Here is a 17,806-nt window from a genome sequence, read left to right on the forward strand (position 1 = left end):
TATCTGTGTTACGGTATTGCTTTGCTCACAATTATAGAGATTTTCTGTATTATGTTCTTTTTTAATGACTAATTACAATTTGTAGCTTTTTTCTCATCTTATTTTGAATTATGTATGCTTCTGTGAATTTATTTAAACTTAAGTGTAGAATTTTTCATTTGTTTATTCATTTGAGCATTTATTAGTCATAATACTAAAAATACTAAGACTGTAACAATGGTTAAATAGCATGCAAACTGAGAAAATATAAATAAATGCCAAAATGTTGTAAAGGAAAGGTGAAATTTTCTCCAGTCCCAAATTAAAGTCTTTAAACTTTTTTTGATCGTACATCCCATCAATAAAACACTTTTCAGCCTGTAGTCGTAATAGGGAAAACTTATCATAAGGCTAATTTTATACGTAAAATTCTTCTCTTCTCATCTCCATCTTTCCTATACTTTTTCCCAACATGCTAGTTAGAGTTCTTATTTTGTAGGAACAGTGCTTAAGAAGTAGCTTCTTGGTGATTGTTCCAGACTTCTTAGTTCTGAACTAAGTCCATTCCCTAAACACCTAATAAATAAAAATAGGTAAAGATTTTGTTTTCCTTTGATTTTTGGTGATCAGTTGACTGCGTGTGTAGTTCTTGTTTATTATAGAATAGTTTGAAGTTTGAAATAATAGTTTATTATAGAATTAAATGCACATATTCCTAGGTTATTTCTTGTCAGATCTTACTAGATCATCATCATGGCTTTAACTTTTTTTATAGTGGTCTAAGAAGAGCTTGTGCAAGAAGTGTCATTGCCACCATTTCTTATTATTCACTTGTGATTACATATTCAGATTTTTGTTTTTGTGTCTGTTTTCTCTAGAAACCTATGCATTTCCATTTTGTGAATAGTTAAATAATGTAAATCATAAATTCATTGCAGTGTCTTAAGTAACTTACAAAATGAACAAACCAGTGAAGAGTTCCATTTATCAGTCCCTTAGAGCATATAACTCTTCTTATTCTCCTAGATACCTCAAATACTATCTGTGACACAAAATAGTCTGAAATTATGTACCTAGTGAGGATATACCAAACTTATTCTGTGTACTTAATATTTGTAATAATTTATTTCTTATTTTTAGATAAAAGTAAAGAGAAGTTCTAATACTTTCTTGCAATACACCACTCAGTTTGTGTTATCTGTATCACTTTGGAGACTGTTCCAAATTGAGGAAGGTAAACAAGATATTAAAGGAAGCAAAATTCAAAATGAGAAGCGCCAAGACAAAGGAGTAATTGTGTAGAAAACTAATGAAGACTCAAGAAATTGTAACCAATTTATAATGTGAAAAGGTGTAAAACAGGAAATAACATTACCACCAAATTTTGCAGTGTAAATATATTGGAGACAAGAGGAAACATGTTGAAAAATAATAGTAGCAAATACATACAGCTACATAGTATGTGCTAGGCACTGTTGTAAGTCCTGTACATATAATTCTCACAGTGTTCTTATGAGATAGGTCTTTTATATTATTATTATCTCCTTTTCACAGATGAGAAAATTGAGGCAAAGAGGGTTAAGAAACTTGCCTGAGATCACACAGTCAGTAAATGACAAAGCTAGGAATTGAACCCAGATCATATAGCGCCTAAGTTCACACTCATAGGCACTACTGTATTGTGCCTAGAATATAACTCTAAATGTATAATCTGAAATAGCTAAGGAAGGGTGTTCAAGTAACAGTTGTGCTTTTTCCACTTGGACACCTTCAGTTATATAATAAATTTTTGGTGGTGGTTATTATCAGTGTCTTAGGACTGGCTGAATGAGTTATGGGATTAAACTAGTATTTTTTAAAGGACCAGTTACATTCAATTGATTAATATTAAATCTTTTTAGATTGTGTTTGCTGAGGTGTTCACTTTTATTAGGAGAAATGCTTAAATAAGATACTCATAAACCAAAGTCTGACTCAACAGTAACATTTATATCAGTGAAGGGTAGATTAAATGCCCATCTGGATTAGTCATGATCAGCTATATATTGAGTTTATAATTACTTTATGGTAATTTTAAGAATTTATCATTCAGTTTTAAAACATACCTACAAAACATAATTTTCTTGTGATACAAATGATGTACATTTATTGTAGGTATAACTTTTAATTTTAACAAGTGTTAAATAGATGAACTGTTTGGTATTTCAAACTTATATGAGATTAATTTCTTTCTGTTTTTGTTATGTATACATTTATTGAACTTAATATATGTCTAACTTTTAGTTAGGAGCTATATATTTAGAGATCAACAAAATTATAGCTCTAGACAGTGAGTTCACGTTCTGAATGGGAAGAGCTTTGTAAACTAATAGCAGTAGTACCTTGACAAGTTCAATAGTTAAGAAATATAAGACCCAATGAGAACCCAAAAGATGAGTTAATTATCTGAGATATGAGAGCTTCACATAATATTTAGCTCTAAAACTAGACTTTCAAAGATAAATATAAAGTTCACAGAAAAACCAGGAAGGAGCTTACAGAGACAATGGAGTTTAGGATGTATAAGAGGAAACAGTGAGAGAGACTTAAACTGGAGAGACCAAAAATATAGAAAGCCTTATAGACTAGAAATAGGAGATTTGATTTAATACTAATAAATAAGCCATCCTCAAAACATTGTTGTGCTCCTAAGCATACCAGACAGCATCCTAGATAAATGCTGGAGATAGAGATGATTAAGATTATACTAACATTTTTGTTGTGTTGACTTGTAGAGTTGTTCTTTCTAAATGTACTTTTACATTGTTTCTTTTTTGGCATATGTATCTCTGTGGGTCAAACGAATTTCCTAATACTTTAAAAGTGTAAGGTTTTGCCAAAGTTGGAAGCGTTAGTTTGGACTTAATTAGCATGGGTCTGATAGTAAAGAGCAATTTCTCTTTAATTACATTATGGCAGTCAGCCAAAATAATCTGTCTAAATAATCTTTATGGGGTTTTTTTTGTTGTTTTTAAGTGCACAGTAGAACTTAAAAATGAAAGTTCAAGGGATATATTTAATGATAAATTTTATTTAAGCCACTAAGGGTTTTGTTTCATATAAATGTTTTCTACCGAATCTTTTCAAGGATGAGAAATACACCCTTTTCTTTGTTCCCCTGGCACAAAGTTATTACTGCATTCTGACTGTCTGAGGAAAAATTAAAATGAAGAACTCTGCTAATCACTGTGATATGTAAACTCACATGTGTGATTTTTACATCCTAAACACTGACTACAACATTGTGATAATTTTGATAATGCTACTTCAGAATTTGAAATTTCTTCTGGTGATTTTAGGAACTTGATATTCTCAAAAATGTTACTGTGGATTGTTTCAGTCACTTTTTAGTGCACCCATTTAAAAAAAAAAAAGTATGTTATTTGTTACACACGAAGAATCTATGTAACATGTGTAAGAAATGTAAATCTCCCACCCCCCAACTTAAGAACTGAAATATTACTAATAATACTGAAATACCTATGTGCCTCCATTCTCCCATTCCATTGCTTCTCCTCAGAGGTAATTAATATCTTGATTTTTGTAAGCATTTTTTTCTTATAAACTCACTGATAGATCATTTACCTCTCTTCTTGAAATGTTTGTGAAGATTCATGGATGAGAGTAGAGGCCAGACATTTGGTGGCACTTCTGTAACTTGTTGTAACTTGTTGATGTCATTTTTAGAGTAGGACATATTTAAAAGGAATGATATTGGTAGTTCCATTGCTTTTTGACTTTATATATTTTCCTAATTTCTGTCTGTGGCTAAGGAAACACAAGTTGTCAAGATTTATGATTGATTAAGGAGAGAAATATCTATAGGAATCATTTAGAAAAGCTTACCATTATTTTAGGCTCATTTTGACAGTATCATTTTTATGATGATTCATTAATTTGATCAAGAAATATTTGAGTGTCTGTTAATTATTCCAAGCATGAAGAACGTACCACTTAATATACCAAGCTAAAATCCCAGTCCTCATGGAATTTACATTTTACTTGAGGGAAAATCCAGTGAATAACATACATAGGCAAAATATCATGGTATGGCAAATGATGGTAAATGCTGTGAAAAATAGAAAAGAGTGAAGAGATTGAGAGAGGAAGGATTGTTTTAAATAGAATGATCTGGAAAACCCTCCAAGAATGTGACTTTATGTAAATTCTTGAAGAAGGTGATGGAGCAACCTTATATATATATATATAGGCAGAAGAGAAAACAGCAAGGACAAATGGCCCCTAGGAAGAAGTGTACCTGGCATATTAGAGAGACAACAAAGAAGCCAATATGACAAAAGCGCACTGATTTATATATTGAATTTGATTGTTGTGTTTTCAGGACTTTTTCAAAACATAAGAGTTCCCATACTATTTTTTGTTTGCATGACATTAACTTTTAGTTGTCTTAAAAAAAAAAACACTCTATATTTTTATTTATCTGGGGTTTTTTCCCTCTCATGTTATCATTTAACTTATTCCTTTATCTTCTATATTTTGTAACTGAAAATTAGATATAATTCCTTTATTAGATTACATTTACATTTTTTGGCAAGATAATGTCATATGTGCTGCATACTTAATGTTGTGTCATAGTAGGTAGCTCATAATATCAGGTTGTCCACTTGTTAGTGATGCTAAGATTGGTCACTTGTTTAAGGTGATGACCTTTGAATCTTTTTTGTAAAACTATTTCCCTTTGCAAGTCTGAAATAATTTGGCACTTTGTTAACATTCTGCTTATGCCAACTGGCCACTTAATGGTTTTAGTATCAATTGATGATTTTGTTCCTGAAATTTTGTATTTATTTTGAATGTAGATGCTAGTGTGGCCTGAAGTCTGGAAATAGGATATTCTATATCATTTATGAATTAAAGGGCATCAGTCTCTTCTTATGAGACATACTAATTAGGCATTCCTAAACAAGAGTTATGCTTTCTACAGGAGTCAGAGGTAAAGAATTCTTTGTTTCCTGATGTGAATAAACCCACTGAGAAGACCACACCAGAAACAGAAGTCATTTTTGTCTAATCAGTCACTTACTTCTGTAGATTTTATTTCTTTAATAGTTGAATACCACATCCCTCCCATTTTGTTTATTGTTACTATCTTAGTCTAAACTCTTTCTGCCATCACCCTTTTGTTTTTGGATCTGTTGCAGTGGTATGTCACCTTTGCTCCATTTCCTTCACCTTTTCCTCTGACTGTTTTCCACACTGGAACCAGAAATATTTTTTAAAGCTTATCTGTTGATGAAAATCCTTCATTGGCCACCCATTGAGTTTAGCTTCCTTAGCCTTGATCCAGCCCCATCTTTCTTCTTGATTACAAACCACAGAGTTTGTTTTAGGTTGCCAGACTTAAAGCAGTCGTATGGTCCCATTGTTGTAGCTTTGTTTATAGGCCTTCACTAATGTTACAGCCTAGAATGCTGCTAACCACATTTCCCCTACCTAATTGCTTCTGCCGAGAATTGACAATCCTTTCTAAGTACTACATACTCTTATAAAGTTACTGTCATTGTATTTAATTCCCTTACTTTTTAAAAATGTTTACACATTTAAAATAGAAGTTCTCTGGAGGATGGGGGAAATGGGGAAAAGTTGGTCAAAGAGTATAAACTTGCACTTATAAGATAAATAAGTTCTGGAAATCTAATGTACAACATAGTGATTATAATTAATAGTATGGATCACATACTTGAAACTTGCTAAAAGAATAGATATTAAATGTTCTCACCAAAAAAAAAAAAAGGAAAGAAATGAATAATGTGATGAGTTGGAGATGTTAGCTAGTGCTATGGTGGTAATCATTTTGCCATATATAAGTATATCAAATCAGCATGCTATATACCTTAAACTTATACAATGTTATATATCATCAGTAAAGCTGGAAAAAACTATGAATCAGAAACTCTTAGAAGAAAATCCTTGCTCTGCTCATCTTTGTATGTCCAGGGACCTGATACAGTGCCAGAGCACATTTGTTGCTTAATGAATGTATGAATAGGTGAATGGGCAGATGACTGGATGGATGGATAGTTTCTCTAAAGAATTATTTGCAAATCACTGTTTTAAGCAATAGTGGTATATATCGTTGGGTAAATCTGTTGAAATTAGGTAACCAAAAGCCATGATTCACCAAGAGTTTGTAACTTTTTGTGTGATGTCCCATCAACTGGGTTAAAAGTCAAGTCTCTTGGATTTACTCTTAGAGAATGTTTTATTTCTTCAGATATCTACAGTTTGTTACCACTTTGCCTGTCCAAATACCAGATGCTAGAGGATTAGGTAGTTAGCCTGTGCTAGGTGCATGAACTCTACTTTGCAGTGGACCTTTTATAAGATTGTTGTTCTAATCGCAGTCAGAGGCTCTCAGTCTTCTCATTTTTGTTGTTGGCTCTTGTCCCTGAAGCTTGACACCCTTACCCTCCCCCACCCCCAAGTCATTGTCCCCAAAATTTCTAAAATAGACTTTTCCAGTAGTTTCTTGCTCTCTGTTTCAGAGCAGAACCCCAGTTTTCCTCCCTTAGAAGAGTATTCACTAGACAACACTTCTGTCCTCCAAGGTTACTGGAGTAAGCCAGGTGAAGCTCCATTGTAAAGTACAGAATACATGAAAAAAAATTTTTTAAGTTATTTTTTTGGAGGAGTGGGAGAGAGGGAATTAGGTTTTTATTTATTTTTAGAGGAGGTACTGAGGATTGAACCCAGGGCCTTGGCAATGCTAAGCATGCGCTCTACCACTTGAGTTATACCCTCCCCTCCTTTTTAAACATTTTTAAATTTTTGTTTTGAGGAGAGGTAATTGGGTTTATTTATTTTTTAATGGAGATACTAGGAATTAAACCCAGGACCCGATGCATGCTAGGCATGCACTCTGCCACTGAGCTATACCTTCCTCCTGAGAATACCTGGATTTTATAATTCGAGAATCAAGACCGTGTAGCTCTATGACCTAAGACAAGTTCTTAAAAACATATTTTTTCTAATCTTTATACATACCAAGATTCACCACAGTGTCTGGATAATACAAGATTATATATGTGAAAAATATATACCATACGAATGCTAGCCATATTATGTTCTAGTTTGCTGTATGGAGATTTCTCCCCTTTTATTCACCTGAACTTAGAGGAATTGCTTTCTTACATATTTCTGCCTAATATTCTACCTACCCTGAGCTTCTTTATGCTTTTCTATACCTGTTTTTTATTTAATATGGTTTACCTTTTTATTAAGTTATCAATTAATTCCTTGTGCAAAACATTCTAATTAGACTGCCCTTAAAGAACCTAAACATCAGTTGTAGATAAGGCATTTAGGCTACTTGATTATTGTCTTCATTTTATTACCGTATTTCATTTACTTAGCTATCTTGAAAAAAGAAATCACTGCTTTTTGAAGCAAGCTGGTTTTCAGTACTCTACTGCCCATCATTAATTGAACAATCCTTTTTACTTGGCATGTATAAGTGTGTATAACAGAGAGAAATTTATAACTAATATTAGAGTAAAGCAAGAAACTGTCTTTTCTATGGGAGATATGGGAGATCTTCCTTTTCCCATGTTTCTCCTTTTAATCACAATATTTGCACATGATATAAAAATTAATAGGGTAAAACTGTATACTTTTTCAGACTAGTTAGGAATTGAGCTAGGTTTGTGTTCTATCGTTGCTATCATTACTTTCAGTATACCACGGGTTTCAGATTTCTCCAGTGGTAGGCCACTGTTGCCTTGTGCTTAGGATACCAGAGGTTTTTGCTCAGTATTTATGCTACACCCTCAGCTTTCAGCTCTCTGCACCCTGTGCCAGAGAGCACAGCTACTCTATACTTTTGCCCCTTCCCCTAAGCATAGAGTGGTGTGGCTTTTTGCCTTGTGCTGTGATGAGGGCATGGGGATTCTCTTTTGTTCTAGCCCTGCCAAAATCTTAAGCATTCCTGCTGGGCCTGAAGCTACTTAAGGGCCTTCTACGCTTTCCTGGCCCTCTTTCCCATAGCAGCTAAACTTTGCCTGATCTGTGGTTGGCTGTGAGTGGGACTTTCCTGTCCCTCTCCTAATGCTAGCCGACTTCTGTTGTTACTGGTATAGAATTCAGGGTCCAGGACAGTGTTGTGTTTCCTTCTCCCACAGGTAGAAGATTTTTTTCTTGACCCTTCTTCTAGCTGTGGTGGGTCTTTGCCATGCCATGGTGGTGACTCAGTTTGCTGACCCTCCCCCATCAAATTAAGGCTTCTGGCTTGTAGGAGAGAAGAATCTGGAGAAGTGCTTGTAGGAGAGGAAGGTCTAGAGAAGTGAGCTGTGCTTCTTTCCTTTCCCTCAGCAACTGAGGATCATCCCCTGTAGGCCTGTATCAAGAGAGGTTCTCTCTTTTCTGCTGCCTCAGGCTTTGTTTTAAGTACCTGATTGAAACCTGTGGTGAACTGAAAAAAGAGCTTTGGAGTGAGTGCAAATTCTTTGTTATTCAACACTGACAAATTAGCCCACATTTGGTCATTGACAGTTTGTTAACATTTTGCCTGATTTCTTACCATTTTTATGGTGGTGTGCCTTTTCTTCTTAGGCTCTGCCACAGATGATAGAGTTTGTATGTCTCATCTTTTCTTGGAAGGTTTAGTTATTTCAGCTCAAGGTGGGCTCAAGAAAAGCATTGATATTTTTTATGCTGATTCAGCTTACTCTCATTATTTGCAGCCTTCTATGTTCTAAGTAGAAGCCAAACCCTGTTGTTACTCTTTTGACTTTGCTTTTAGTGTGTTTTTTAATACAAAAAATTGCTTTTATAATGGTTGATTTTGTTGGTCTTTTATGACTTCTGACTTTTTAAAATTGTGTTTAGAAAAAGACTTCTCCAGTCTGAGAATATTCTCCCATGTTGTCTGCTATTTCTTTTTTGGTTGAGTATTTTTTTAAGTGTTTTGATTTCATTAGGAATTTGTTTTGTTGCAAGGTACAATACTTACCTGATTTTTTTTTTTGTAATGAACACCTAGTTGTACCAAAGTTATTTACTGAATAATTCATCTTTCCCCACTTCTCATAATTCTGCTATAACAGGAAGAGATTTGTCTGTAAGTAAGAGAAAATCTGACCAACAGTGTCTTAAATTCACAGGAATTTATTTGTGTCGCACGAAATAAATCTGAAAGTAGACAGAACTAACATGGTTGGTATGCACCTCAACAGAGCAAAGACCTAGAGTTTTGCCATTCTTCTCTCTACCATTCTTTATCTTCATACTGTCCCCTGATGTTCACAGACTGGCTGTTGAACATATGGCACCACATGTGAGTTCCAAATCAGTGAAACAGGAAAGGGCACAAGGTTGAAGCAGTCATACTAGCCTAGTTTGTCCATTTTAAAAGGCTGTTTCCAGAAACCTCATCTAGCAAATTACATGTTTTTTCTCAGATATGTCTTACACGTTATTTTCTGGGCTACTAGTGTATCTCTTAGCAGTGACCATCCTTTCTGTCAATTGATCAGCTGAGTTTTTGAAGAAATAAAATATTTCAGATATATGCAGCCCCATGTTCATTGCAGCATTATTTATGATAGCCAAATATTGAAACAACCTAAGTGTCCATCAGTGGATGAATGGTTAAAGAAAATGTGGTATGTGTACACACACACACACACGAATATTACTCAGTCATGAAAAAAGAAGGAAACCTTACCATTTGTGACAATATAGATGGACCTTGAGGACATTACACTAAGTGAAATAAGTCAGAGAAGGACAAATACTGTTTGACCTCACTTATATGTGAAATCAAAAAAATAACAACTCAAAAAAGACACTGAACTCATAGATACAGGGAACAGATTAGTAGTTGCCAGGGGTGAGGTTGTGCAAAATGGGTTAAGGGATTCAAAAGGTACAAACTTTAAAGTTATAAAATACATTAAGTCCTGGGGATGTAAAGCATGGTGACTATAGTTAATAATACTGTATTGCATATTTAAAAGTTGCCAAGAGAGTAGATATTAAGGAAGATCTTAAGAAAAACAAAAAATTTTGCAACTGTTTATGGTGACAGATGTTAACTATACTTATTGTTGTGATTATTTTGTAATATATACAAATATTGAATCATTGTATTGTATACCTGGAACATTATATGTGAATTATAGCCCAAAAAATCTAATGCATGTATTTCTATATGTGTATATACATATATATATATTATATATGAATTATACTTCAAAAAATCTTAAACAATATATATATATCAGTTCCATAGAGTTTTGTTTTGCTTTATGGAACATTTCGATCTTTGAATTATACTTTTTTTTTTAAATTTAGGTTTTCCTAAGTATTGATTTGGGGGGGGGGGCTTTTTTTCCTCTTGCTTGCTGTCGGGCCTGTTTAGATAGATTATTTTCTTTGTAGTCTCCTTGGGGCCCAGGTCTGGTTGTGAACACTAAGTGGCTACATCTCATAGTTGGTATAAAGCAAGAGAAGCTCTACCCTAGTGGGCTTTTGTGACATAGAAGCAGCAGGCAGCCTTCAAAGATACCTTTGAAAAGCATCTCAACTCTCCAGTCTGCTACCCTCTTCAGTCTACACCCCACCCCTCAACACACACACACCCAGTCTCAAGAGCTGGGAAGATTCAGTGAACCCTTTTAGTTCTCTTTTGATTCCTTTAGGGCTTAGTAACCTACATAACATTGATGTAGCACCAACATTAACTTTCTTTGGAGGTATCTGACTGAGTGCCAAGCTCTTCCGTATCTCTGCTTTCTATTTCTTGCTCTTAGGATATCTTGCTTTTCTAAGTGTCACACTTGTTTTCTTTCCTAGGACACCAGCAGAGCTCAAGAACTCATTTATAATCAATTTTACCAGCAGCAATTTGGCCCAGAAAAGACAAATAGCCACAAATTTAAAATATTCAGATAACAATGTTCGCAGAATTTCTTACTCTCTACTTTGTGAATTTTCATTTCTTTACCAAAATGTTTTAGGCTAGAATGGGAAACCTCTAACTAGCTGAGTTCAACTGTCAGTTTCATGTTTTAAACAAGATGACACAATCTGGTGATACCAGGGACCCATGTTAGGTTTTTCCTTTAAGTCTAAAGGAAAATCTATTAAAATCTATTAAGATAGATTTAATAGAAAGTTCATAGTAAAATTGGAAGAAATGGAGTTGCAGTTGGCAGATGTGAAAAGTTGGTTTTGGACTTCTTAATGAAGTGCTTATACTCTTGAAATTCTCAATTCTTAAGAAAGATGCTGTGTATCACAGTTTTCATGATTAGTTTAGTATGAATTCAGTAGCAAATAGCATTTCTAGTCTAGACTTCTTTCATTCTCTCTTTGGTTTCTACTTAAATTCTCTCAACTAGGACCCAAGTACAAGAAAACTGAAATTATTATTTTGAATGAATGGCTTAGAATAATGAATTAAATACTGGTTCTAAATAATAATTTTTGAGCACTGTAACAGTTACTTAGTTGTGGATGGTCAAAACAAACAAAAAAGAGAAAGCCATCATGAACCCCTGTAAGTCACCTTTGATTTCTGTCTACATCTACTTGGAGAAAAAGGTTTCTTTTCCAGTAGAAGGACAAAAAAAACTGATGAAACTTGATGTCACATGTCATATTTAATTTGTTCTTCCCCTCCCCCCCCCTTTTTTAGGACAGTGGTGATTACCCCCTTACCATGCCTGGACCTCAGTGGAAAAAGTTTCGTTCTAACTTTTGTGAATTTATTGGAGTCCTGATTCGACAGTGTCAGTATAGCATAATTTATGATGAGTATATGATGGACACAGTAATCTCCCTTTTGACTGGTTTGTCAGACTCCCAGGTCAGAGCTTTTAGGCATACAAGTACCCTTGCTGGTAAGTAACCAACATTTTATTTCCTTTTCATTTAGTTTTGTTTAATATATTCTATTCTAATTAAGATTTATTTAGATTAAATATTAATTTAAATTAATTACTATGCTCTTGAAAAATACTGTTTCTCTTCAAAATGTACATGAATGGTTTGTATTCTCTATTTAAGTAAAATGTGTGTCTATTTTGATAACTGCCATTTGGTAGTCTTGAGAATGAAAATTGAAAATTTCTGGCAAATGTTACCAAATCTCTTTCTGAATGTTTATTTTTCTATGTTTTTATTTTATAACCAAAGGAATTTTAGGTGTCCCTCAGGCCATATTCTTTGGTAAATCCAAATAATAGTTAAAATTCCAAACAAATAGTATTTTTTCCACTTAATTACATTGTTTCTTTGCTCCTTGTTATTATACATAAATGTGTAAATATTTGTTATATATATTTGAAACAATTCCATCTAATTGTAATAGGTAATTGTGACCTAGCTGGCATTCTTTCTATTAATAGTGTTTTAATAACCTAAGCATATCTAAATGTAATGTCTCTAAAATCAGTTCATTTAGGTAGGCTATAGATAATCTGAAGAACTGACAGATTATAGTTTTCACTTTTACTTTTATTTTTGAATTATTTAAACAAATTCTCAGCCAAGTATATTCATTTTCCCTTTGTTTTTCATAACAAGGTAACTTTGTTAATTTAGCCATTGTTCTGAATTTCTCAGTGATTTTAACTGTGCATACCTAAAATGACTAAGTGTCTATTTTTCCTCCTGTCATACAGAGAGAGAGGGTGAAAGAGAGGGTGAAATATATGTGTATGTTCACATACACATATATTTAAATACTTCCAGATTACATCGTTTTTAGTAGCAGTAACTGTCTATACATTCATCTTACACATTACTGTGACAAAAAAACAAGATTTAGTTTCATTAATTGCATTTCATCTTACATAAAAAGTTAAATTTCTCATTTATCCAATATATTTAAGTACATTGATTCCCAAACTTTAGCATGCATCAGAATCACCTCCATTACTTAACTGAGATGGATTGTGTGGTCTTGCTTCCAGAGTTTAACAGGTTTCTAGCTGATGCTGATGCTTGTGGGGACTGCACATTGCAAACACCTGATTTAAAATTTTGTCATTTTCTGACTTAATCTTTTGACTGAAGCCATTGTGATAATTTTATATAGAGTCATCCTGCTACTCATTTTTTTTTTCCCATTTCTTTTTCTTTCCTTGCTCAATGTGGTTAATCCATATTGGTGTCCATTATTCCCTTAGTTGCAGTTCTAATGGAACAAATATGACACACCATTTTTCTTTTGAGAGTGTCCTTTTACTCATTAGGAAAAGAGGAAGATTTCTTACTTAATTTTATCTTTTTAAAAAAGATAAAGCCACACAATTTATTGTTGAAAAAAATTCTGTATAGAACAAACATCATACACATTTTATTCTGTATTTTGAGAATTTCCTCTTCCTTATCATTAGGAGGAAAAAGAGATCTTGTACCCAGTTGTAACTTTTTGAAATGGTACTTTAAATATAACTATATATTATTTTAAAATTATCTGATATTATAATTTTTTTCTAATTTCATGACTTTTAGTGTCTTCTGCATTTTATATTTGCTTTTTTTCTTTCCTTTGTATTTTCTATATTCTTTTCATTCTCAATTTCTTCTATGTACAGTAATGCCCATTTAGCTGGTTTTCAGATGCATAGTACATGCAGTGATTTGAAATAAACTTAAACACAAGATAGAAATTGCTTCTAAATAGCCAAAATACTGCCGCCAACAGTTATTATCTACTTTCCTAATGCTGAGACAGAGCAACAAATGAATGGAGGGCAAATGTTAGATGTTGTCCTGCTGACAGAATTGTGAAATGACAATTTATAACAAAAAAGAAGTCAGAAAATTTTGCTTATAGATATCAAGATAGAGAGCAATCTGGGGCTTCTCTGCAGGGGCAAGCTACCTCTCTTTAATCCAGAAAGTTGTGTGCATTCTGAATAAAATATTAAATATATGACATATACTCTAAGAACACAAAAGAAGAAATAATACAGAAATATGCAGAACACTTTGACTTTTAAAACATTTTAATTTCCTGAAAACGCACTTTAATTCATTTGCATTTGTCCTTTACCACTGTGTAAATGAAGTATTACTGTATTTTACTGACTTTGTGATGGTCCATTTCTGCTCTCCTTTCCACTGGCCCATTTTCAGTGACTTTTATTATTGTATTGTTTTCCCTATGTTTGTCTCCCTAGTAATCTGTATATGCTGATTTTATATATGCTTAATCATACTTTAATTATGGCTTTCCTCCTACTCCTTTTGAGTTGAGTAACTCTTCCCTACTTCCAGTGCCCGTCTGTATTTCTTTTCTCACAATTTACCTATGATCACGATAGCTTTTAAAACTGCCTGATAAATGCCATTTTGTTTTCACCTAAGCTCTTTTTATATCATCTAGCCTATTTGTATTTGTTAATTATTTTTCAGAATCAGAAATAAGGAAAAATGGAAGCCAGATATTATACTTATTTTTTCAAAAGCTAAAATCTATTTTTTAAGTTATTCTCAAATTTACTTCAAATGATTACTATAATTTCTCTGTGTCTGCATTAATTATCATATCTTCCAAGGCTCAGTTTCATAAAATGTGAGACGTATCAGTCACCTACCCTTCAACAAAACACAGAGATCTTACTGAGAACATAATTCCAGGTTGGATAATAATTATCCGTCTTTTCAAGGATTATTCTGTTTTCATCTTTGTCCTTTTCTCTTATTCTCTCCCTCCTTTTTTTCCTTTATGGTATGTGTATGAGGGGTAGGTTAAAAGATAATCATTTTTATTCACTTTGCAGGAGGAGTCTTGGGGACTAGATAAAATGGGCAGGAACATTATATCCTCTGCTTCAAAGACTATGTGCATGGACAGTTACAAGGCAGTTATGGCCAGATATGATTATCGGCTTTGGAATAAAATGCTCCTTGACATTGCTTTTATCTTAGCTGAGAAGAGAGAAAATCAGGTTAGTTGTTTTGTAGGGTACAGATATGATAAGTTTTAGAGCTTCATAAGTCATCAGAGTGGTCTTACCAGTAGAACTTTTAATTTGTCTTCCAAATATCCCATTTTCTTGCCATTAATTAACTAATGTGTCCCAATTGTGTTTATGCATTGCATTTAATTGTATATTTTTGCCACATTTTTATTAAAATTAATTTTTTTATCATTTTATAGTTATTCAGGTTTGTTTATTCTCCAGTTAGGAGTAGTCTCATTTTTCCATTGGAGTTAAACTGGACTTTCCTACCTTTTTTTTTTTTTTTTTTTTTTTTGGAATTCTTTTTATCATTGAATTGAAACAGACTGGTTAGCAATTACTCTTTATATTACATTTTCCTAGTTGTTTTTCTGTACTTTTAATTGGAATTATAAAGCATACTCCCGTTTGACCTATCTTAATAAAGAAGCTTTACATTGCAATAAAGTTTTCATTAATAGTTAATCTTCAGAATTAAATGCCCTCATTTCTCTTCTAAATAGCTGTATCAGTTAGACATATTAGAACATAGTTTGTGGATTTAATTTATATAAGTATTATTTTGTCATTATTATTTTGGTGGATTTATAGCCTGAGACTGGACACATTTTCTTTCCTTGATTTCATGAAATTTTCATGAAAAGATGTTTTTCTTCCCAAGGTCAAATAGATTTTGTTTGTTTTACCACTTTAATTTTTGGTGCTATAAATTCTGCTCTCAAAATAATCTACTTTTCAGCTTTATAGTTACATTATTCTTAGGCATTTGCTTTTAAAATACATGCTAATACTTTATAAGTTGTTGATTTCAAATTTTTGTTAGATGACAATTTGCAAGATGAGTAATGTTGGTGTACTTTTTTATTTTTTTGCTGTTTTCTCACCTATATAATTTTCTGTGTTACAATGAGATTAATATTTGCTACCTCTCACTTCTAAGGTGAAAATGTTAACTTCATAAAGGAGAATTAAGAATACAAAGTTTGTATTAATAATGGCATGGTGGTTGATTCTGTTGTGTTTTTTTCTAAAGTGAATTATGGGAAAAGTATAAAATGTGCTTAAGATCATCACATGACAGTCAAGTGGCCTCATTATGCTGAGAGGCCAGTCCTTCACCACTAGTTAACAGTAGCTCACTCTCGGACTCTTGGGGAAGTAAACATTTCTTTATATTTCATTATTAACATTATTATATTGATAAGTGATTGATTTTATATTGGCATGATTTCTTGTTGATTAACAATTCCTATCAAGTCACCATCTCTGGACTTTCACTAAGAGGAACAATAAGGTATATGAAATTGCTTTGTTCCCCCATCATAGACTGAAAATCACTTTGTCTCAGTAAATTAACATCTTTTCTTTGGCTTTCAGTTGCTGAAACCGTGTAATATGGGTTCATAGAAAGGGTTCTGGGCCGAACTGTCTAAATCCATATCCCTTTTTACCTTTTACTAGTTGGGTAATTTGGATAAGTCCTTAATTTATTTGGCCTCACTTTTTTCATATGCAAAGTCGAAAGGATAATGATAGCTACCTCATTAAAAGAAATTAGGAGAGCTTGGATTAGTGCCTGACATCTAGTAAACTGCTGCCATTATTCTGTAATGATGAGAAGAGCCAATACTGTTTGCAGTGTTTCTCTTCATTCATTTTTTTTCCTCAGAGTTTATTGAACACCTACTCTGTTTTGGTAATAGAAGATATTGCAAACGTAGAAATCAAAAAAAAGAGAAATAAACATATCTTTCAAAAACTGCTAATAAGAATGCTAACAGCATGCATTTTCATTTTACTTATCTTTTGGCTCTCAGGTGTGAAATTCCATTTATTAAATTCTGCAAATATTTTATAACTCTTAACCAGATATAATATTTCTGGTTCCTATGGTTAGGACCTGAAAATTTTAGGTTAGTCTGGCATTATCAAAGATCAGACTATACAGTCTAATCTCTCTTCCTTCATTTCTTTATATTTCATTTTCCTTTTATTCATTACATTTTTTTTTACCTTTTCATTGCTTTTTATTTTGTCCATTATTATTATTTTTTTTTTTTTTTTTACTTTAACACCTTTGGTGTTCTCATTCCCTCTCCAAATATAACACTTTTTTCAGCTTTCTAGGATTTGTATATAGTAGACTTTTGGTGTTATCATAGGATTAATGCCCAATAATTGACCAAAGCTGCAAATACCACTATACCCTATAACTGTACACATAAAATACAGTAAACTTTTAAAATGTAGTTACTCTTTCAAATCTAAATACAGGTATCTAGAGTAGTGTTTTAAGTTTTTTAGTTAAAAAAACTATCATTTTCTTAGATTTATCTCTTTTACTTTCTGTCATCAGGTATGAAAATTAGCTTTCTTTTGGAGGCCAGTTTTTGTAAAGAAATCATGATTTTTAAAATCACTTTACAAGCATTGTATATCTTTTATGTATTAACTTGGTGACCTTGCACAAGTTCCTTAACTTCTGGGCCTCACACTTTCCCTCCTCATCTGTATAGTATTGATACAATAGTCCCATCTCATAGGTGTGAGGCTTAAATGAAATAATTCATGTTGAGAGTTTCACATATACAAGTCACTCAGTAATTGTCTGATGTTATAACTGTGACAGAATAACAAAGCTTGCTTGGTTTAGTTCTTAGAAAGGCAGAGAAATTGAGAAAAATTCTTGTATATTTTTCATTAACATCTTCATGGTGTACATTTAAACATTTTCTATATACATAAAATTACATATGTAACTTTAAAAGGATTCAGAAAAGGAGAAAAGTACAAAAACAATAGTTAGCCACAACATGTTGATATTTCCTTTAAGGTTTTTTTCTCATATACAT

The 17,806-nt window shown here is 32.8% G+C and overlaps 1 protein-coding gene across 1 annotated transcript in view; it reads left to right on the top strand.

The window, feature by feature from the left end:
* Nucleotides 1–17,806, top strand: part of STAG1 (stromal antigen 1) — a 327,021-nt gene that overhangs the window by 186,925 nt on the left and 122,290 nt on the right. Inside the window, exon 7 of the mRNA XM_032487978.1 lies at nucleotides 11,675–11,879. Coding sequence (XP_032343869.1) covers nucleotides 11,675–11,879 — 205 coding nt within the window. The remainder of the gene's footprint in view (nucleotides 1–11,674; nucleotides 11,880–17,806) is intronic.

Source organism: Camelus ferus, chromosome 1, assembly GCF_009834535.1.
Source record: "Camelus ferus isolate YT-003-E chromosome 1, BCGSAC_Cfer_1.0, whole genome shotgun sequence".
NCBI classification, from domain to species: domain Eukaryota; kingdom Metazoa; phylum Chordata; class Mammalia; order Artiodactyla; family Camelidae; genus Camelus; species Camelus ferus.